The sequence below is a fragment of the Protopterus annectens genome, chromosome 7.part0, assembly GCF_019279795.1.
Source record: "Protopterus annectens isolate FY-2018-M chromosome 7.part0, PAN1.0, whole genome shotgun sequence".
Taxonomy (NCBI): domain Eukaryota; kingdom Metazoa; phylum Chordata; order Ceratodontiformes; family Protopteridae; genus Protopterus; species Protopterus annectens.
In genome coordinates this window covers 857,692,431-857,716,285 of record NC_056739.1, presented here as the reverse complement: position 1 = coordinate 857,716,285, position 23,855 = coordinate 857,692,431, and the positions used below count along the sequence as shown (strand labels likewise).

General features: G+C 38.9%; 1 protein-coding gene across 3 annotated transcripts in view; it reads left to right on the top strand.

Moving 5' to 3' along the window:
- The window catches only part of ASPN (asporin), a 433,787-nt gene that overhangs the window by 138,575 nt on the left and 271,357 nt on the right, over window positions 1-23,855 (top strand). The window contains exon 1 of one of the 3 annotated variants that reach the window (XM_044077411.1): window positions 18,250-18,532. The exons of 1 other annotated variant lie outside the window; for it this stretch is intronic. Coding sequence is in view for 1 of the 2 variants with exons in the window: in XM_044077409.1 (XP_043933344.1) it covers window positions 19,911-19,999 (89 nt within the window). In the remaining variant the exon portion in view is untranslated. Of the gene's footprint in view, window positions 1-18,249; window positions 18,533-19,884; window positions 20,000-23,855 lie in introns of those variants that run through there. One more of the 3 variants, XM_044077409.1, reaches the window with a different exon arrangement.

Here is a 23,855-nt window from a genome sequence, read left to right as displayed (position 1 = left end):
AAGGAAAGTTGGCTAGGCTTAAAATGGTCCACAGGGGCAGCTAACCTAGTACATACCTATGAACTTAAGTGTGCATCAGCATAGGGAAGGAACTGTAGGTGTTTGCTGCGACTGCCACTGCTCACCCCTCCAAGCCAAGATGCCAATAAAAGACAAACGTGATCCTCATAGAGGTCTGGATAACAGATCCTCTGAACGTCTCTTGCCCCCATTGTTCTGTGTACCACTCAGCACAAGGAAACAAATGGGCTCAAGTTCATAAGGGGACATTTTAATGGTTGACAGGTGGGGGTAGGGGAACGTAGAAAAAAAAAAATACCTGCCCTTCTTGTTATTCTTCATCACTCTGAGCTCACTGCGCACCTTTTCCGTCATTACTACACCACCAGTCCAACCGTCATTCTTATCTTCAGTCCCACATGGCAAACTATGTCATTCTTTTGTAAAAAAACTGGATGAAGAACATGTGAGTATTTCAGCTAGTGCTGTCACTTCATCACCCCACCACCACTACCACCAAGCTGATTTCAGCAGCCCAGGATCTTAACAAATCATCCTGTACTCCCCCAGTGTATTAAAATAACTTCTATAACCATTTGCAACCCTAATGACAAATGTCAACTTCCAAGAAAGTGTAAATTGATAGAGAGATGTATTCATGGGATCCTTTATTAATTTTCCTAGTGAAAGATTTTAATAAACAATGTACTTTGCAGACTACTGTTCCCATATGAAACATAATCTTTCCTAAAACAGATAAGTCCTACTTACCTGTACCTGTAGATGTTCGAATTTCACACTGCTTCAGTGGCACATGGATTCTGTGCGTGCACAAACACCTACACTAGCAGCTTTCCAGAGCTCAGACTCCCCTCCTCTGACTCTATGTATATGGGATCGGCTAAGCTTAATCTCTGACAAAAAAAGTCCTTCAGGCTTTTAATGATAAATAGGACAAACCAAGGAGAGCCAGAAGCAAGAATTGCCTGAAACCAGCCAATTTATAGCCATAAAACACCAACACAAATAGCCGTCAACAGACAATGCAACAAGGGTGGATACTACTGAACTATATACAAAATAAGAAGGATAATGGGAGGGTGCTGCCACTGAGGCACTGTGAAATTTAAATATCTACTGTTACAAGTAAGTAGGACTTACGCAACTGTACTGTGTTCATCATTCACACTGCCTCATTGACATATGGGTAGATTCCTAAAGCTTACCTTACCTGGGGGGAGGAAGTTTAAGGATCCAGGAATTCTGGAGAATTGTTCTCACAAAGTCTGCTCTGGAACTTGAGAAATAATCCACTTTGTAGTGCTTTGTAATGATATGAACACATGAACAAACTGCTGCCTCTAGAATTCTTCTAGAGTCCACTCCTTTCCAATATGCCATCGAAGAGTACAAGGCTCTGGGGAATGTGCCTTAACCTTGCCTGGTTCAGATTTACCACAGTGGGAGTAACAAAAAAATAGCAAAGGATAACCAATGACCAAGCCTTTGCTTAGAGACAGGTTGACCTTTCTTAGCCACAGAATAAACAGCTGCTCAGCTTTCCTTAAGAGCTTAGTTCTGTCAGCGTAGTAACTGAGCTGCCTGTGCACATCTAAGGTATGCAGAATCTTCTCTCCCTTGTTTTTAGGTTCCAGAAAGAAAACTAGAAGATTGATGGCTTGACTCAGGGTAACTTCAGAAACATTTTGCATGAAAGAATGATTTGTACATAGAAGCCCATGCCCTTGTGAAAAATCAGATAAGGTTCAACCACTATGACAGTCCGCAGCTCAGAGACGCACCTTGCAGATGTTACAGCAATACGCAAAATAGTTTTCCAAGTGATGATCCTCAAATCAGCCTGAAAGGAGATAAGGTCAATTTTTCAAAAGAAAGTTAAGATCCCAAGAGGAGGAATTTGCTTTCAACAGGGTCTCTAAGTGCAACACTCATTTCATAAACTACTTGACCACACAGATAGATGAAACACTGGGGAAGCATGGGCAGATAAGCACCTTGACTGATGTGTAAGATAAGCCATTGTTGAGTAGCTCACACAAATATTTCAAAACCAGAGGTGAATACCATACCAGGCCCTCTGATATCAGTTAGGTACCACCTACAAAACCTTTCTTTACTGGTAAACATAACATTTTCTATTTGCAGATTTTCCTACCTCCTTCAACACCTACTGCACAGCCTCATGGAACAAATGCCTAAGAGAGAGAAATTCCTGAAAATGTTCTGATTTTTTTGGGGTATAAAAGCCATACTTATTTCTATATCCATCATACACTCTAGGAAGACAATTCTTTGGGAAGGTGAGAGGCAGGACATTTCTAGGTTCAACTTGAAGTTAGGAGCAATTGGCATATGATGATAGCCATCTTTCAGAAGTAAAGTCACTATGAAACAGTGGTTCGGAAGAAGGGGTAGGACTATCTCCAACGTGCGCATTTTGAATTTGGGTACTTTGAGAAACATCTAGGTACACCAAATCTAACATTAGTTTCCATGATAGTTCCTTTTGGGTACCAAAATGATTATTGTGTAAAATCATTTGACTTCTTGTCATGCAGCAACTAGCTCTGTAGCCCCTACTCTCAACTTCTGAGGGAATACCAGAGAAAAAAGTTGTGTCTGGGGTGGAGGGCATGGGGGGTATTTCCCTGAAGGGAAGAAAATTATTTGTCAGCTGCCAAGAATATCCACACTGAATTATTCTCACCACTCACTTGTCTGGGACTATTTGCAGTCAAACTGCTGGGCTGAGCTAAAGCCTGAAAAAAGATGAAAGGGAAGGAGGGACAGCAGGAAGGGATGAGATGCCCTGAGTCTTGGCATAGAGATTCTTTAGTGGGGAAAGATATTTTTTTTTGGAAAGGAACACCTTTTATTTGGTTTGGAAGCATCATCCTCCTGATAATCTTGACTTTAGTTTTGCTGAAATTTTTGTTTATTCTGTCCTTTGAAGTTGGATGCTTTGTTAGGGCGGAACACCTGGTAATATGAAACATTCTAGATAGCCCATGTATCAATTTACCTCTATCATCCCATTGTTTGAGAAACTGGGTAGCAGTAGGACCTAACACAAATGTGAAACTTAGAAGAGCATTAAAAATCTCATTTTTAAATGCTCAGAAACATTCTGCTTATGTAACCAAGCAAACCTTCTTAATACAACAGAAGTGGCTGCATTTCTAGAAATAGTGTTTGCACTTTCAAAAACATTCCTCGAAGCATGTTTCAATACCGGAGTCACATTACAGAAAATTCATTCGTACGATACTTCTACTTAGCAGGCAAAGATAGAGCAAAGATGCAGCAAAATCATGTAAACTGTAAGCAGAGTGAAAACTAAACTTCCACATAAAGCTCTGATAATTTAAAATTCTAAAGACCAAATTACTAGACATTACACAACGACCCCCCATTAATATTTCAAAATGTGCACACTGATTGGTCAGCGTGTACGTTGTAAATCAGACTTATACTAATGGAAAAAGGTCCGGTTGCCCTGACTTTTTCCGTTAGTATGTCTTTTTTTTTACAGCAACGGAGAATGCAAGATCTCCGTTGCTTTTTAGAAACTGTCGCCCTATGTCAAGGGAGTTTAACCTAGCGAGACAGCTTAAAAAGTAACGGAGATCTTCCTTTCTTCGTTGCTTTTTTTAAAGCTGTCTCGCTATGTTAAACTCCTTTAACTTAGCGAGACACTTTGTAAAAAGCAACGGAGATCTTGCTTTCTCCATTGCTTCCACCCACAGCTCTGATGTACTGCATAAGCATATGCATGTGCAGTACATCAGAACTGCCGCAGAATACCAGAGGGGCTGCGGAAGGGCAGCACGGAGGCATTATACAATGCCATTATTTAAGAAGAGTAAGTATTTTTTTTCTTAAATAATGTCATTGTATGATACCAATAACCCACTTCTGGGTGTGGGTAATGCTGGATTTACCCACGGTTGTCTTTGTTTGGCCACTCGGGCTTCGCCCCTGTGACCAAACCACACCAACCGTGGGTAAATCCAGCATTACCCACACCCAGGCGTGGGTTACTGCTTAATTCTAACCACTTGCCAATTTTATCTGGCAGTGTAGGGTTAGAAGAAACTAGGGCTCTCTTTTTTAGAACTGGCAGCTGGAGAAACCCCAGTTGGGTCAGCTGACAAAGGAATAAAGATAGCTGCAAGATCACAGTATTTCCTCATAGCCTTTTTAGGAGCTGGTTTACTAGCCAAAGGGGGTCTACATGCAGTTTTAAAGACATCTTCTAAGGCCATTAACAGAGGAGGAACAGCCAAAACATTTGTATTCTCATCCACAATAAGACTGTTAGCTCTGCCAATCTCTGGCATAGCTCCAGATTGCTGCCCATCAAATACATCTCTAAACTTAGCTAGAATCTGTGGAAAGGTGAACACCTGCTTTGTTTTTTGAACCTGTTCACCTTCCGAAGAATCAGACTGGATGGACTCGGTGTCCATTACTGCCTGCATCACAATACCTATCAAAGTTTGCAACAGTGGACTGATCTCTAGAGAAGGTATTCCTACTGAACAGCAGCAAAGCCTCTGGGATTGGTTGACTGTAAACAACTCATTGTTAATGAAACTGCATCAGCCATATACATGGTAATAACATAATTATGCAGTGAAGTTTTCATTTCTTGTTACTATGAACAAAACTACAGGACAAAATATCTAAGAGTAGGGTATTATGTTTGACAAAGAGTCTCCTACCAAGGATCTTTCCTCCACCCTAAGGGGTTGGTTCTCCCGTAACTGAACAAGGTACTGGAACAGTTCAAGAAGATGTGTCTGACCTATGTATCATAGAAGGCTGCAGGCTCACACCACAAGGTGATGGGAAAAAAGGTAACAGGTCAGCAGGTCGACAAGGCAACAACAGATTCACAAACCATGGGCTGAGGCGCGTTTTTGTTCAGTTTTTTTTTCTTTTTAGGTGGCACTGCATTTGATGGGGACAGCCATATTAAGATCCATCATGTCAGGGGAAAAAGGACCAGTACCATAAAAATAAAGAAAAAAAGTGAAAATGCAATATTCTTCAGTCAGAACATCAAAATAAAGCAGATGAACAACAGGCATCTTGACACCCTGCAAAATGACAGTCTCTAATGTTTAACTGACACCACAGAGCTTCAGTTTCCCAATACAAGCCATAAAGTCCCACGACTGCTAAAAAGCAGTATTTACGCATACAATTGACACATGACACTGTAGTAGGTTAGCATTCCCAGAAGAATTAACAGCAATAGTACATAGCAAGTATATTAAAATAAAACGTTAACACACATACATTACTTTTTAATAAAAAAAAAGAAAGAAAACTAAAGTATGTAATAATAAAGAGGAAGGGGAATTCCCAAAGGGATCTTATCCAATGCAGTTTGCTAAGGAGATTTAACATGAGAGTCCTACAGCTGGCACAAAAGACTGAATAACTGACTTCTGTGACATGGCCCAGAATTCCCCAGATGGGAGGGGCTTAGCCAGTCTCCGGAGTGTCAGAGGAGGGGATTCTGAGCTCTGGAAAGCTGCCAGCATAGGTATTAGTGCAGGCACGGAATCCAAATACTGCTGAGACCAGGTGAATGGTGAACATCTCAGTGGACTTAGCAACAAGTCATTGTCACTTTTATTAATATGTGCAGTAGGAGCTGGGTGGAGGGATGAGCAGTTGCAGAGGCCTTTCACACTTCCAGATACCCATTTGCCCTAAACTCTTCCAAGATATAGCATACTTTTTCTCCTATTCCCACTTTTCCTCCTATATTACTTACTCTTTTTGACATGTTCTGGCCGTGCCTTCTGCAGTTCTCCCTTAAAATATATGCATATTTCTTATAATTTAGCATCTCATTTCAGCTCTGCTGCACCTTATTTGGTTACTAAACAAAAAAAAAAAATCTCTCCTGTAAAAGTCCCAGACGCATATACTGTTGATCCCCCTTTTCTGCACACACTACTGCAAATCATGGTGTAGCATGACAATTCATACCATCAGATCACTGACCAATAACCTTGCATTCCATACTTCTGACAACCAGACCAGCACATTATCTCCCTTTGCTCCTCTCCTCACCTTCTCTTTAATACGTACCTCTACCAATTTGCACTTTCTTTACACTGTAAGCTGACATCTTATAGTTTACTGAAGGAAAGTTAGCATCCTGTATTATTCTGTCTCTTCTATGCTGTGACCAACAACTAAATACTGTTTAAAGCCTTTTATTTTATTTATTAATTTAGATTTTGTTTAGCAGGCTACAGCACTGATCAAAAATGACCGACTGCTGTTTCAGCCCAGGCTGAAAACATTGTCATCTTTTCATGCTGCATTTTATTCACTATATGATAAGACCACCTACCACCTACAAAGTTTCTTTTGGTGTCTTCCAATATCAGAACCAATACCTTAGTTTTCCACTCTTTCTCGTTCATATTCTGCTCTATAATAAGTAAATAAAAATAAATAAATGTGAGAGTGGCTGATCACAAAATCCTGAGGACGTTTTCAGGAGCAGTTAACAAGGCTCTTCCAGCTTTAAGAACACAATGCAAAACCAGTAAGAATATATTCATTTTTTATTTCAAGCAGGTAGGTGGACTAGAATCCTTAAGCCCATTTAAGTCATATCCAAACATCAAATGAAAAAAATTACAAACTGAACTGAGAGAGAGGCTGACAAGTAAGATGATAAAGACTGTAACATCCACCTTGAAAGATGCTTTGAGTTATAATGATTTGCAAGAAACAGAGACAAGAAATGAGAAGTTAGAAGATTAAACACCGAATGAAGAAGAAATCTGATGGTAAGTAAAATTAAGTTAGATACAGTAAAAGGTGCAAAAAAAGTAAAAGGAAAATTAGTGTTAGGGAAGAAGATGTTTTAAATAGGAAGAGTAGTCTGCAAAGTAAATTGCATATTAAAAGCTTTTCTCAAGGAAAATCACTAAAGGATCCCATGAATTGTTTAGTACCTAAGAAAGTAAATGAAAGGAAGGGAATAACAATGTTGAATGTAACAAAGAACTCATAGCTGGAGCCTTCATACTGACTGAAAAGTTCAGAGATGAGTACATTTCAAACAGAAAATGATATGACATATACAAGTTGATTCAGCACATTTGGAAGTTGTATAATCAGTCTTTAAAAATTAATGTTGTAATGTGTTCTATGAATTCTCTGACATTTTTTCTTACTGCACCCATTTTACTACACATGTGCTTGTTGTGCCAAGTTTTACTGCCATGTTTTGTCACCATTATTTCATTACTCTTGGCTGTTATTAGATGTCTATAGCAATTTGAAGTTTTTTTCCAACTTCATTTGTAGCTATTTATAAGTTCATAGCTTCGTTCCCCTACCCCTAATTGCCACCCACCCCCCTCGTACTATGCTATTATACTTCCAAGACACACATTACATTTGTGACTCCTATTCCATAACCCTCTCAGACAACCTCACTATTATCATAGAAATACTCCTGTTTCTTTTTAATTTCCAACTTCCACAAACTTTTAACACCATTTCCTGCTACCTTTCTCCCTCCCACACTGCTTTGCCCTACATACATTCATAGTCACAACCCTCCCTAACAGTACCTACCTATTCTACATTGTATCTTCTACTTTTTCCCAAGTAAACCCTCATTCCTTCCTATTTTACCTACATTTTCAAGCTGCAATCTTTTCACCCCCCCATTATTTACATTCCAGAGAGGATACTAGGACAACCTAACTCTTTCTTCATAAAAAATACTTTTTTCCTACCTATCCTCTATCAGCTTTCAGACTCTGCCACCACTAAATATCCTTCAACTGTGCAACTTAAATCCCTACATAACTTAACCTACCACTACCTAACTATAACAAAGATCCCTTTACTTAACATGCTACTGCTCAGCTTATCCTCTGTTCTTCTCCTGCTACTAGGCCATCTTTCATCCTCTCAAGACCCTACAATAGCACTCAACATACCGCCATCTTTATCCAATGCCTATTCATACTTCCTCCCTACACTCTCCACATATGGCACCAAGCCTGTTTAATGACATCCCTCACCATTACTCCAAATATAGAGTGATTAGCTCCATTTCAACTCAAACCAAAACAAAATTAGATGGAAAAATACTCTCCAAAAACAAGTATCAATAATTCCCCAATATTCAAAAATCCTTCTAGGAGGGGACATTCACCCTAATCCTGGCCCCACCTATCACAATGAACATCGAGACAATTCTCTTCTACACACTGCTCTAACCTTACAATGGTGAACCTCCAACTCTAGTAATCTAACGTTTGCTGCCATAAATGTTAGAAGCATAAGATATAAAATTACTGAACTACATGCCTGGATTACCCAACAGAAGCCTGATATTCTTGCTGTAACTGAAACTTGGCTTAAATCCATCATACACCACTTGGCTATAACATCATCAGTAATGTCTGTATAAACAGGAAAGGTGGTGCTATTGCTTTAATATTTTCCAACAACTACTACAATTCACCTTACAACAAACCAATACAAAAATTCAATTCAGCAGAGCTTCTTATAACTTTCAAGAAATTAAACAATTATAAACAAATATGCATTATTGTTCTTTAAATCCCTCCTGGTGACAATACAGCTATACTGGAAGATATCCTACATTGGCCTACATTGGATATCCATAACAAGTCCACAAGAAATAATACCACTAGGTGATGTGAATGTCAGTTCATTGGACATTAAGTTCCCTACATCTAGCATGAACTTTTTGGTTTCACACAACTAATTAATAGCCCCACACATTATAGCAAGACATCACATTCCCTATTAGACTGGATCCTAGTATTGAACCCTATTAAATACACCACCTCAGGTACAAAGTTTGCCTGTCTCAGTGATCATCTTCCAATCTATACAATCAGACATCTCACATATCCACTTAAAAAGCATGATTATAAAACAACATGCAACCTTTTCAAGTTTAGCCTAGAAATGTTCATTATTAACCTATCATTTATTAACTCAAACTCCCTAAAAACCCTCCCCTTAGATGATGCAATATATGAATTCAATACAACTTTCCTAAATATCATAAATAGAACTGCACCTTCTGGAAGGAAGAGACTGAAAACAAATTTGGCTATCCAAAGAGAGTATAATGCTAATGTAAGATAAAGAAAAAGCGTGGAAAGAATGGCAAAAACGTAAAACACCACAGTATCTTAAAAACTTCAGAATGCTTCGTACTAAAAAGCAAATTAATGATGACAAAAAAGTGTACTATATCATTCAGAATAATAGTATACACAACCCTAAAAAATTCTGGACAACCATTAAAGAAGTCTTGCATCCTGGCCATAAATTTAACCCTTACCCCTCTCCCAATAACTCATTACTTAAACCGCAATACAATTCAACTCCTATTTTATAGATTGTACAGCATCTCTAACCAAGGTTTCCCCAACAACTAATCCTAACCTTCCCCAGCAGCGATGTACCACACCCACTTTCACCTTCAAACCTATGCCCACATCCTATATAAAACTACTCAAATAAACTCAATCCATTCTCTACTTCAGCTGATAACCTTCCAAATTAATACCTTAAAATACTAGCCAACAGCATTGCCTACCCTGTGTCAATCCTTATGAACAGGTCAATCCAGGAATCCCAAGTTCCTCCAGTCTGGAAAAAGTCACACAGTATCACTCTGCACAAAACAGGAAATTCAACAGGCATTACTAACATTAGTCATATATCAGTCTTATCCCAGTCTTCAAAATACTTGAAAAAATTACACAAAAACAATCAATCGTTAAACTATATCCTGCAGGAAGAACTCCTATCCCCCGCACAACATGGCTTCCGTCCTTCCCTTAGTACTAACATTGCACTTCTAGCTTATATAGATATGGTCAATAAAAATAGAGATAACAGCAAACTAGTCTCCTCCTTATTCCTAGACTTGTCTAAAGGCTTTATTAACACAGTTTGCCAAAGCAAACATCTACTTCAAATATCCTCATTAGATCTCTCTCAGCCCAATCTTGCATGGTTCAAAACCTACTTACCTAATAAGTAACGGTCAGTAAAATGGCACTCCACCCTCTCTCTATAACTCCCAGTCACCACCAGTGTACCACAAGGCTATATCCTTGGTCCCATCTTCATTAGCTTTCTCACCAACACCCCCCCCCAACACATCCACACAACAGGCCTCCCTAATACAGTACGCAGATGACTCCATGCTCATTTGTACACACGACAATGTATCACACCTCCAAAAAATTACTCAGGAAGCTTTTACAGCAACTGAAACATGGCTTTGTAACTCACAACTCATGCTTAACCATGAAAAATAAAAATATTACCCCCCCCCCCCCAAATCTCTCTCTGAAAATACAAATACTGAAGTCACTTCTCACTACAAATTATTATGGATGATCATCTTAAATTCAACCTACACATACAAAATTGCATAAGAAAAATTCATCAAAAAGTAGGAATGGTTTACAGAACCAAAAACTTTCTCACTGATGCAACTAAAGCTAAACTTGCCACTATATCTCCACCCCACACTTCTTTGTGGTGCTCCCATCCTTACTAACCTTCAGGTATCACAAATATCAAAACTTGAGCAATGTTATAACAAAGTTGTTACATTTGCAGTAAATACCCTTTTCAGAATCCACCACTGTATAGCAGTAAAAATCCTAAATCAGTTGGAGCTACCCCATCAACTAACATATACACAACTTCTTACCACGTTTACAATTTTCCAGAATCTATCTGACTGTCCACCAATAAATGACATTTTATACAACTATGTTTCTACATGCTCATTACAATCCAACGACCAAAAACTTTAGTCTATCCACCAGCCTATCAAATCTGCTGGGCATTGTCTGAACTCGTACCATGTTTCTAAGGTCTGGACCTCCTTATCTTTATCCATTAGGTCAAGACCCTCCCTACCATCCTTCAAAACCATTCTGAAAGACTTCTTAGCCAAAAGCTGGCTCTGTTCTTGCTCAGTGCCAGAATAAACTATATCCCTAAATGTGGATAAAATATCTATGCATACCTTAAATCTCTCCTTACTCTCCCTTCTTTGCTAACTTCCTTACTTCTATCAAATTCTCTCCCCTGGCTTTTTCTCTAAATGCCATAAACCTGCTTTTCACTCACTTTGTATTGCAACTCCTATTTGTATTATACTAACCTACCTTTAATTTCTCTATAAACTGGCTAGCATTTCTCTAACTATTAAATCACTGTCATATGGCGTATATCTATTCTTAACCAATGTGTTCATATGTCTAATTTGGTATAATTTTTTATTTTTATTTATTTATTTTACATTTGTTGACCGGGATAGTCCGACTGGATACATGTCCTTTTTCAGCGGAGGCCCGGGGAGAAAAGCTCCACAGCAATAACAATATACACATAGTTTTACAAAATACATATTTGAGAGTGGAGAGACAGATGCAGAGACAAAACAATATGCAAGTAGGTTTACAGATCTATGGAAGAGATGTAGAGACAGCTGTTAATTCACATTATGTAGTTTTCATTGGATGAGATATGATTAACAACTAGGCAAATAAGGGTCTACACAGTTATACTAAGATACAGTAAAGCAGCGATAGATTTTAATACACTCTGGTACAACATCGCAGCCATTATAACATATCAAGGATGGGTGAAGGATCAAAGAATACTGCAGCAGAACCAGGAGGATTAGTGGTCAGCTAAATAGTGATTGGATACAAGGCGCCAGGAGGCCCAGATTAGTACTAGTGAGGTAGGATAAGTGGTCGCTCAGGAAGAAACTAATCAGCTTTTACACATGAACATAGCCATTGTGCCTTTAAGAATTGAGTTAGATTTTGTTTGAATTGAGAAGGGGAGGTGGAAAGTCTAAGGTTGTTAGGGAGGGAGTTCCAAATCTTACCTATAGAGTTGGCGAAGAGAGCATCACCTCCCCTATTATAAGATTTGATGGTTTGTATCAAATGTTTGTTAGAGGAACGAAGACTGCTTAGGTTAGAGTAGGGGGTCAATAGGTTATTGAGTGAGGGAGTTTTATCAGGTTCCTTAATGATTTTAAATGCTTCAGTGAGTTGGTTCAGTTTGAGGAGATTGGGTAATTCTAACCAGCCAAGTGTTTTTAGGTTAAGGCAATGATGTGTTCTATAAGGAAGTCCAGTTATAAATCTGGCAATATGATTATAGGTCACAGAGAGTTTATTGATGTCGGATTTGTGAAGAGAATAAAATACAGGAGAGGCATACAGTAGAGTGGAGAGGAGGTGTGTACGTGCAATGGTTAGTTTAGCGTTGGGGGTTAGAAAGTTCTTAATTCTATACAAGGATCCAAGTTTCTTATTTATGGTCTTAATTGTCTGGCTGATGTGCAGATTAAATCTAAGCTTGTCGTCAATGGTGACCCCTAGTAGTTTAGTACTGGTGTCATGCTCAATAATAGTACCATTACTAGATTGGACGGAGAAGGTAGTATTGTTGGGATTTGAAGTGGAGGCAGAGGTAGGAAAGAATAGTAGTAGCTTAGTTTTTTGGGGATTTAGGATGAGATTCCTCACTGTGAGCCATTTTTCTATCGTAGTAAAGCAGTGTTGGGTTGTAACTTGTAAATCGGAGAGAGAGATATCTGAGCAAATAAGGGTGGAATCATCCGCGTATTGGATGCAGGTAGCTTTAGGGATAACTGTGTGAAGTTCATTAATAAACACGGAAAAGAGTAGAGGACCTAGTATGGATCCTTGGGGGACTCCTATGGTGTTGGGTAGCAGGTGAGAGAGCTTGTTTTGCCATTGGACTGCTTGTTGCCTACCAGAGAGATAAGCAGAGAACCAATTGAGAGATGAATAGTCAAAGTCTAAGGTTTCTAGCGTATGGAGTAGTAGCTGATGATTGACCATGTCAAAGGCTTTTGACAGGTCGAGAAAAAGGGCAGACGATATTTTTTTGTTGTTACGATTTTTATTGAGTGAATCGGTGAAAGAAAGGAGGGCAGTAGTCGTACTATGGTGGGGTCTGAAGCCCATTTAAACTGTATTTGTTTTTTGTATTATTTTTAAAATGTTTTGTAATACTTTGGAGCTTTTCTTCCCAGGCCTCCTCTAAAAATGGTCTCCTACCCAGTCGGACTTTTGCATTAAGCAAATACCAAAATAAACAAACAAACAAACTGGGCTAATTGCCAATGGGGCCTTTATGAGCCTAGCCATGCATCCTAAATTTATCCCACAAGTTTTTTTTTTTTTTTTTGACCATTAGAGATTACTTTAAGTGGTATATGTATGCTTGGGTATGACTTACAAATTAGAAACAGAGGTGTTAGACCTGTGATGAATTTACGATTTCTCATCCACACTGGCCCAGGTTATGCTTGAATAAGGTTAGGGAAGAAATCTGCTTCATATAGATGAGAAGCCTGTTTTAGAATGAGGGATTTCAATGAGACACATGCCTATCCCTCCAATATGTTTAAATTTATCTAAAACAAAAAAGTAGTGTTCGCTACGGCTGGCTATGAACCAGGCGCCAGACAATAAAGATCCATCAGAGTGCTGAAAGCAATACATACAATGTAACTTTATTTTGATTAAGCTCTTTTGTCCACAAAAATATGGACCTCATTAGAATCTGAAACCACTGCAATTAAAAACATATATATATATATATATATATATATATATATATATATATATACGTATACCCCTCAGGGTGTGTTCATTAGTTAAATGATTGAATTAAAACACAATATTTTATTTAAAGGGCAAGCAACACAAGTACACTTAAAACAGAATATAATGTCACAAACAAGGGTCAAGTCTCTAGATTGAGCAGTCTGACCTCCTTTGGATCTAGATGCCATGTTCTTGTTTGTAATTACAGCAACTATTGGTCAAAAAGCCGGTTACTACTCACATATGTCCCCAAGTCTATGTTATCAATGAGGTAGTTTTCTAGAGTGACTGACTTTCCAAAGTCTGCATTTTCTGGTGTTGAGTTTTAAGTCATAACCTTGGCACCAGTCATTTGTCTATGTTAGTCCTTCTTGTAGAATGCTAGTGCCTTGGGGGATACTATGACTGCTCCTAGTTTGCATTTGACATTAGCTTTGACTTCTGAGAAGTAAATGCCAAAAAGGAGAGGGCCTATGACACAGCCCTGAGGGACTCCACTAGTGAATGGCCTCTTTGGGGAGCTGGTCTCCCCTACCCTAACTTCCTTGGTTCTGAGAGCCACCTGGCTATCCAGTGTGTAACACAGGGCTTAATGCCTAATTCCGTGAGTTTGTTTACAATGCCCAAGAGGGGTACTTTATCAAATGCCTTAGCCAGGTCAAACTAGGCAGTATGTACTGTTTTGCCCTCATCCACTGCTTTGGTGACCTTTTCAAAGAAGTCTACCAGGGTTGCCAACTTTTCATGTCAAAAATTCTGGACATGTACGTGAAAGCAAAATGTGTCTGCTGCCCTTGAAGAATAACAGATTCATAGTTACTAGGCATCTCATCTAAAGGAGGACATACTCAGTATTGTAGCATCCCATCCCCTTAAAATACAGTATCAACAATCTACATGCTGTAATCGTTTAGCCTACTTATTCAGTTAGATATTTCACTTTTAATACTAAAAATCTGACAATAACCATAAGCAGCTACACCCCCATACAGTCACCAATACAAAAAGAATGAATGAAATAAGATAACAGTCTGCCTTTAGCCACAAAAAAGTATCTTTCCTGGGTAATAACAATGTTAATGCATCTCCCAATCAGCATGGTATAAGCCCACAGGTGCCAAAACGTCACAGTTCATGTAAAATGTTAAGAAAAGTGGTACTGCACCGCCATATTTTATAAACTTGGCTATCTTGTAATTGTCATCATTAAATGCAAAAGATGTGCTGTGCTAAAATGTTTTATTGACAGCTACACTGAATCAAGAGTTAACAAAAAAAAAAATAAAGTTATGCCCATTCCCACTTTATCAAGCAAACATGAATTTCATCTGTCAGTTTGTATCAACTGACATAAAAAAGGACCAGAGCACACTAATTGCATATGTATGAGGAAAAGAATTCACTGTGACTTAAGCTCTTTTAAAAGAATTTAGCATTTCCTAGGAATGGGGCTTTGCTCTACAAGAAACAATAGCCTGTACTTGTGTCTCAGTACTTCAACAATATTCACCAACTAGGAAGGCAGTGTAACACAGAAGGCTTTCTGGAATCAGTACTTCCACAGAAGCTGCATCTCTCTGCTTCATACCAGGAAAACTGTCAGTGAATTGCTCTACAAGACTGACATGACTGCAATTAAGCAACAATTTTGCAATTAGAGTGAACTGAGAGCTCATAACAGGCACTTGAAAACAAGACTAGGCAAGGTAGTAACTACTTTATTAAAGGTCCTCTCCACTCAGTCATCAGGCCTTTAACCAGCTCCTGAGTGCTGAAAGTAGCAGTTAACTTAAGTGAATTAAGGCATTTCAATAAATCAATAGAAGGCATGTTTAGTTTAACAGAGAGCTCTATTTCTCTTTTGAGTGAAAATGTACACAATCTCACCTTCTGTATCACATCAGAATTAAATCTGACACTGAGTAGTTTAATGTATGGAGTCTCTTTCTATTAGTTAAAATGCCTGGTAATTTGTGAGTGCACCGTGTAACCCACAGGATTCGCAGTAGCAAACTCCACACAAAATCAGCCTCATGTCCAGTAAACTGGAATACAAATTAGACATGCAAACAAAAGTGTTGGTTTTATTATTTCCGGACAACACCAGGCAGTTTCCATTTTCTGGACAGTGTCCCTTAATTCCAGACAGTCTGGAAGAATTCTGGACAGCTGGCAACCCAAGATCTGAGTGGGATGTATCCAGTGTCTGAAAGTTTCCTATGTCATCTGGATTTGCATATCTGACTAGTCAGATTTATGGGTATGTAGTTCTCCGGATCCATTGATGACCTCCCGTGTGTAAATGGATGACTGCTGCAGTCCTTTATTCTCATTCCACAAAGCCTCTTAGGAGGCTAAAGTTAGATAGTGACTCCAGAGGGCCAGATAGGTTTATACTATAGGTTATTTAGAAGGAATCCTAGAATATTTTTGGGCCCATCGATGCAGTATTCTCAGCCTCAGATAGTGCATTTATAACCTGCTCCCTCATAATAGTTGGGAGGGGGTATATATGATGGTATTATTTGGGGGTAAAACTGGAGCTGCATTTGTCAGCCAGCAGATTTGTTACATCTTCCAGCTCCTTGTAAGTATTGCGCATTCCTGTGTAATGCCTTTGAGATTTCAGATGTATTTCTGCTTTATTGTCTCTGGTCTTGGCTGAACAAAGTCCTTAAACCAGCCTACTAACTCCACAAAGTAACAAAATTAATAAATAAGGAAGCCATTCCAAGCCCTGGATGCTATGTTAATAGCATTGTGCCATGCCCTGAGGGGATCAGCTACAGAATAAGAGGTAAGGTTATCATGAAGGGAATGGAAGGAACAGAACATTGGACAGGACGCTACTTCTCTTTAGTGAGGAGTAATGTCATAGAAAGGATATATTAATACATGGGATGAGAATATAAATGTGAATTTGTGACAAATGAGGAGACAGATGGATATTTGGAAATTTAGTCAACACAGCTTGCTAGTAAATGGAATAAGAGAGTAAATAAGTCATTCAACAAGGTCCTAAACATCTAATCATTTAAGAATAAGAACACATGGAAACTTTGTCTGTGGTGTTAAAGCAGCAACAAACGCTTCAACAAAACTCGCTAAACACTACTGGTCTGTATATGGTCTCATTGCCGGAAATCTAGTTATCAAAATGAGAATCTGGGAGTTATGAATTAATGTCAAGATAAATGCCTATTAAAAGTTCAGACTTTTAAAGAATACAAATTGGAAGGATTAAAATGAAACCGGACAGCTTACTGGCTACAGGCAAAGCCTGTATGAAAGCTAGTCAACAACAGAAGAGAGAAGGGGCAGTGAGGGAGGTGAGATGGGTGGAAACCCTGTTGTTTCCTGTACAGTGACCACCAGACCAAGTTTCCAAACAGGAAGGCTAGGTTGCAGAGAAAATGGAAAAATACGTTTATTTTAATTCAAAATAAGCTAAATATTGCTGACAGCTACCAAGCAGGAACAAAGGTAATTATAGCACCAGATTTTGGACTGGGTTCTGCAAAAGGATTAAGTTATTTTTTTAACATCCAGCGCTCAACCAATGCACCACTTCTAAAACCAAACAGTTCACAGACAGAACTCTAATGCCATATACTTGCAAGTTTGTCCAAAGCTGCTAAAATGGATATAAATTGATAAAATACACAGACATGAAAATGTCCTAGTGCCCTCTCTACAGTTTGATACGTGTGTGTGTGTGTATGAATTTCATGTACACAAACACACACTGTGCATGAAGAAACTTTCCACCTGAAAAATAAATGCATAAAATTCAGCTTCTACACAAAGGCAATGCTATCAGTAATGAGCTCTAAAGTTCATCTCTTTCAGCACCATTCTACAGTACTACTACATCTTCCTGATAACACCTTTGCATCAATACAAGCACCTGGGGGCAGACTGTGACTCAAGTCCACCTAAAATACTAGTATCTTAATGCATGCAAACCAAACTTTTTCCTACTTCTTTAACTTTTCTTGTAACTAAAGCAGTACAGTGAAGTCACACGCAGTTACAGACCTCACTAATGTACATATATTTGAAAACATGCGTACAGTCAAAAGATAAGATCTTGCATTTAAGCTACAGATGAAAAACACAGGAGTCTGAAAACAATTGAAATGGTTTCTCAAAATCAACCTCATTTTACACTGCTTTAAACAGCAATGTATAGTGGTTACATTGCATATACAGGTCATATTATGTAGACAAAATGAAGTTACCTTGAAGAAAAACTACAGGTTTTTTAATAATATAACAAACAAATTTATACAAGAAGTAAAATGTCAGTTATTTCTCATGCAATTTCAGTTTAATATACATGAATCTGTTTTTTTTACACCCATATCAGTTTAAATGAGTATTTTTATGTTTTTGTAATGAACATTAAAAAAATGGCTCCCTGCCATCTATTTTCACACTGACTAATGCTTCAGGTCTTGTAAAACCTTTGTAGGAAACACAGAGTAGAAGCTAACAGTTTTGGCTGACAAGCAGGCTATGATGAAAAACACATGTCTGCTAACAATGCCTTTCAATGTCTGTCTCGTGGAAAGTAATAAGCGATGATCAGCAGAACTAAGTTAGTCAGACATCACCCAGGGTACTAGGAGGACCATTCATTTTACTTCTTTTTATTAGGGGAATATTTAGTCTCACGTTCTTAAACTACTACAGTCAACTCTGAAGGTTTGCACAGCTTCTTTACTGCTGTATTTGGGACATTATATTTTTCCTGCAACTGTGGTGAACAGAGGACATTTAAAAACAACTTACAGGTAAGACTGTTATTGATATCCATCTCTGAAAAATGTATGTATGAATGATAGTTATGCTTCTAGCAGTCAAAGTAACTTGTCTGATGGTATACACCACATAAAACATGAATGTGTGGAAGATGAAACTAACATAAAACTGCTAAGCAAACTTACTAGTGAGTGATGCGTTTGTTCTTGTAAAGAAAACATAAATACAAGAAAAACTGCTGTTCACACAAACAGAATCATTTGCATTAACAACTTCCCAATTAATGCTTCATGTTCTAAATTTATACATGCACATTTTACCATCCATTAATGTCTGTTTTAAACACTTTGTGCATATTTGGCTCTCTTGGTAGATGCAATAAAATCAATTTCAATACAAAGCACAATTCAGATGAAACATTACAGGGATGCTCAAAGTCTAATGCATGTTATCTTGCACATGTACTTAAGTTCATTCAATATGTTGCAAAGACACTGGCTGACAGTTAGATTGGTCACCATGAATCACAGGTACAGCTACATCCTTGCAGTGTTGTACATTTTTTATATAATACACAATGGCACATACCAATTTAACTTGCAGATTCCAAATTGCTAGGAAGAATACACAAGAGCTGCATAGAAATTGAAATAACTGCTATCAGGCAATATTTGCTTTTTATTCAGTCATTCTTTCACCACATTTCTAGCGTCAAAAGATCATAATAAAAAGTTGTCAACAGTAAGTATATAAGGTGGGTTGATCAGTAACAGTTAAGTTACTTCCTAACATTGCAGTTGTAGTTAACACAGTGCCTGGGGGCACAATGGATTAGGAGATGAATAAGGCTATAACAAGAATATGATTGCCTTTTCCAGACAATAAGGGTATTCCAGTGTGGTGCAACACTTGTCACCAGGGTACTAATCCATATGGAATGCTTTAAATTTCATTGTTAATCACCCAAATTTAGCATAGACAGTGAGTGCTTAACATGCAGTGAATAACTACAGGTAACTAGCAGAAAAGGGGAATGCCTTTGTCAGTATCACAAAACCTCCAGACAACTAGTGTTGCTCTCTCAATCTGCTGAATCGTATGCTAAACTGTGGAAGAGGAAAAGTTACACATGGCAGGGATTAAAACCAGAGTCTAAAGTAGTCTGGCAGAAGCTAGTGGGAAGGAACTGTTCTGTAGTAAACGTACATGCTCTAGTGGGTAAAAACCTGCTAAAGCAAATCAGTTAGTAGGGAAAAGCAATAAGATGTTTAAAACTGTAGAACTATGCAAAACATAACACCCACTACAAGTGGTGATGATGGTTATGAAGATGACCTGAGAACTATGGTCATGGTATCAGCCAACAGGAAGTGGAATGGCCACTTGGGGGGCTGTGAGCCTTATAGTGGGATGTGCCTGGTGGGACTGACTTCTGATTCACATGCAGTTCCACTAATACCTGGCAGCACCAACAATTCAAGAAGCATAGAGAAGACAGGGTAAGAGACCACTAGCACAATGTTTTAGACTTGTGAATACATTCTGCATGCACATCTCTAGAATGGGAAACAGAACAACAACAGTAACAATCAAAAGGGCTGTTGAGCTTATGCAGTCATTTCTGTTTCTTATTCTCTCCACCCTGATAGGGCTTCAAAGAACTTGTGTGTGTGTGTGTGTGTGTGTGTGTGTGTGTGTGTGTGTGTGTGTGTGTGTGTGTGTGTGTGTGAGCAAAGAAAACTAAGAAAGCAAATGAATGTTATGAAGGTTTTCTGATAACTGGTGCAGGTAGGGGTAAATGATGGTTAACGGAGATCAACTCATTCACAATATGTATGCATATGACTACTGCTTACTATACGTTTCATTATTTACAATATTTTGTAATTCATCTCTGCAGCACTTGCTTCTAGTCATTATTACAAGATCCACTGATAAAAGAAAAATAATGCTTCCATGTAGTTCTCATATCTGATGACCAGTGTCATCAGCAATGTCTAATCAATGATACTATACTTTAGCTGCTATCTTGTACGAGCCTTCTGCTTTAAGAAATGTAGACAATTGTCAGTCACTTTGTAACCCCTATGCAGTGGCAGAAATGGATCCTTTGGAATCAGTTGTTACCTGAGTTAGAAAACATCAATACATTTAACAGTGTTAGTCTGGGACATACCATGAGGTCATTAACAGAACATGAATGGGACAGAAAATCCCAAAAGAAAGCTCTTTATGTTTGCCACACTGTCAATTGAGGGGAAATGTACTGCAAAATAGTGGTAAAAAGGAACCTGCTTTGATATGAATACTTTCACATAAATGATGCTTTTCTGCCCCAGTGAATATTTGCTTTTGCTGCCTGTTGGAGGCTGCAGTACTGTTTATGGAACATTAATATTCGACCACCTACTCCAAATCTTAATTTGTCAAAGGGAGGTATTTATCACCATGGACGACACCCACAAGTTTAAATAACACATCATCTGGACTTCCAACTGTGGTATTCGTAAACTAAAACTACAATCCTCTGTTCTGTGACTTAGGAGTAGATATATTTAAGTTCTGGAGGTCTGGGGGCTGCAGGAGGGGGCTTTACTCTCCTACAAAAAAAAATGTACTGTGAGTTTTGCTGAAAGTGCTTTTGGTGAAATGTTTTCAGTTAATTTGTGTTCAGTGAACCTGGTGCCACACTATAGACATGATTACCATGAAGTCCTATTCCCTGATAAATTAGCTTGGAGGAATTAAGGTTTTAGCACTGACAGATGTACAAAGATACCAACAGCAGAAATTCATGATGTTTTATATCTGCCTGACTGCTGCAGACAGGCCCCAAGTAGCTACCCCTCAACTCCTCTCAGTTGATTACATTTCTATCTTTTTCTGTCCCAAGCAGCAGTAAACATCTATGATGGCATATACTACAACATTGCTTCAGGCATTACATTCTGTTATGTTTTATTATCCTCAGGTGTAACAGAAACATCTCCCCTCTAAGCTGCAAACTCTTTCCCTACCCCATGCCTTTCTCTTTAGTGTCATTGTCCTACTTGGCACCATACAAAATTATTTAAATTATAACCTTCTCTCTTGTATATACACCCATCGTCCTAACTCTCCTCACAGCTGAGCCTTTCCATTCTCTTCTCCAGCTTGGAATCCCGAGTACCATGCTTTCTACCAGCATAAAATTATTTCTCAAGTATGGCATGCAGAAGTGTACAGAGTTCTTCAAAAGAGTCCTCAGCAATGCCCTGTACAATGGAAGTGTGATCACAGCATCTCTGGATTCTACTACCCATACTATATGCCCCAGTATCTTTAGAACTGGCTTTTCATACTGCATAGCATAATTCAGACTAGAAGAGATTCTTACCCTTAAATTAATGAGATTCTCCATACTGTCACCCTACCTAAATTGTGTGCTTTCTGCAGATGACCTCCTCTGCCTGGGAATCCCCATTGAGCACAGCTACTTGTGGTGAGAGTCAGGTGCTAGGGACTGGATCAGCCTTACCTTTTCTCCCAGTAGAACACCCCCTCACCTGAGGCAGCTCTTCTGAGCTCCACTACACATGCCATCCAAAGGGAAGCATGCCTTCACATAACAAATTCTATTTGGTTCACAATGCAACTTGCACCCAGCAGCACAGGCTGCACAAACTAGAGCTCCACAGGGTAGACACCTACTGCTCCTGCTAGGTGTAACTGATGTGGTGAGGGAGAGCTGCCTCCATTTCCCCCCAGGATGGACAAGGTGGCAGTGGCTGCTCATGCCCATCCTCCCCTCCAAGCTACTACAGGCGCTCAAGCTGCTAAATGAACTGTGGTTACCTGCTGCTTAGGACTTTATCCCACCATACCCTCTATGGGGATCAGCTTTTGGAAGTGCAGAACCTTAACTTTTAACCTCCAACTAGCAGTTATGGGTCTTTCCCTCAGTCACTGCTACATTAACCGTGCTATTTTTCTTTTTAAGCTATGCTCTCTCTATTCATCGTCAATGCCATAATCTACTGCATCCCTGAGTATTACTTTCTCCTGTGGACCAAACTGCCCAGGCTACCTTTTTAGTAAGGTCATTCCTGGTAAGAAGGGATCAAACCACATAACCTGGGAACTAAAGATTCAACAGTAAAACAAACTTAACTTGCAAAGCCATGAAATGTACTGTATCCCTTTTTAGAAAAAACTCAACATAAAATCTTACTGCTCTAGGCCAGCAACAATATGGTTTTGATAATGTAGGTCATATCTTCTTAATTCAATAGACATCTTCAAGAAAGTCACTGGAACTGTTAATAGTGGCTATGAGTTCACACAATGTATTTGGATCAGGGCAAGGTGTTTAACAATAGTCACCATTGTGAAACCTAGAGAGATCTATCTAGACCTAGTCTCAAGACCAGATTTTCCTAGGATGCACGATCAACACTCACAAGGAACCTATGACAGCCTTTCTTCATACAGACAAGGTTCTGTTTTGGACAGAGTTCTTTCAGAACCTTTTTCCCTTGCAGGTGACCTCAGCAATAGAGGTTTTGACAGCCCTGGGGTTCATGGCATTCACTATTCCTATGACTGGATTTCACAGGCTCCACATGAAGAAGCTGTAGAGGTACCGCAAGTCAATATGGCTTCAACATTGCCACTTGTTAAGACTTCCAGATTCCTTTTTTCCCTTGCATCTGGATGGAGATACTTTGATAGATCAACCAGATTTCCCTCAAACTGGGATTTCCTTTTCTGGTTTTTCTCCTAGTTCAGGAGCTGTACACAGTGGGGTTAGGAAATTAACTTTTTCCCACTGTAGTGCAATCTCGGAATTGGTATATTTAATTTAAGGGGGGGTGTGGAGAGTGCGCAGGGGGGGCTTATCCCCCTGCAGAAATGTAGGAAAAAGTGTATTTCTTAGTTTGGTGGTGTTATATGTGGAGGTTATTTTCATAGGATTTGTAGTGCTCGATGTTGTGATGCACATTTTAGATGTTATGAAATTCAATGTTATGGGTTTTAGATATTATGCTTTCGATGGTATGATTTTAGATGTTATGGGTTTTAGATATTTTGAAGGGGAACCACACACACACAGACGCACAAATATGTACATATTTACCTTTACTCCAGTAGATGCTACTGTTGTAGCTGGCAGAAACTCACTTATAAACTGGAGATGACAGGACTGTACTTCCTGACCAATCTATGACAGCCAGGCCGAAACCCACTCGACTAGGTTGGCAAAAGGGCAATCCTGACCCATCTAGGAGGGCCTTCTTATAAAGTAACTAATATGGTAAGACTATATCTAAAAAATGTAATGACTAAAACTGTCCTTAGAAGGTGCACAAAGCAAAC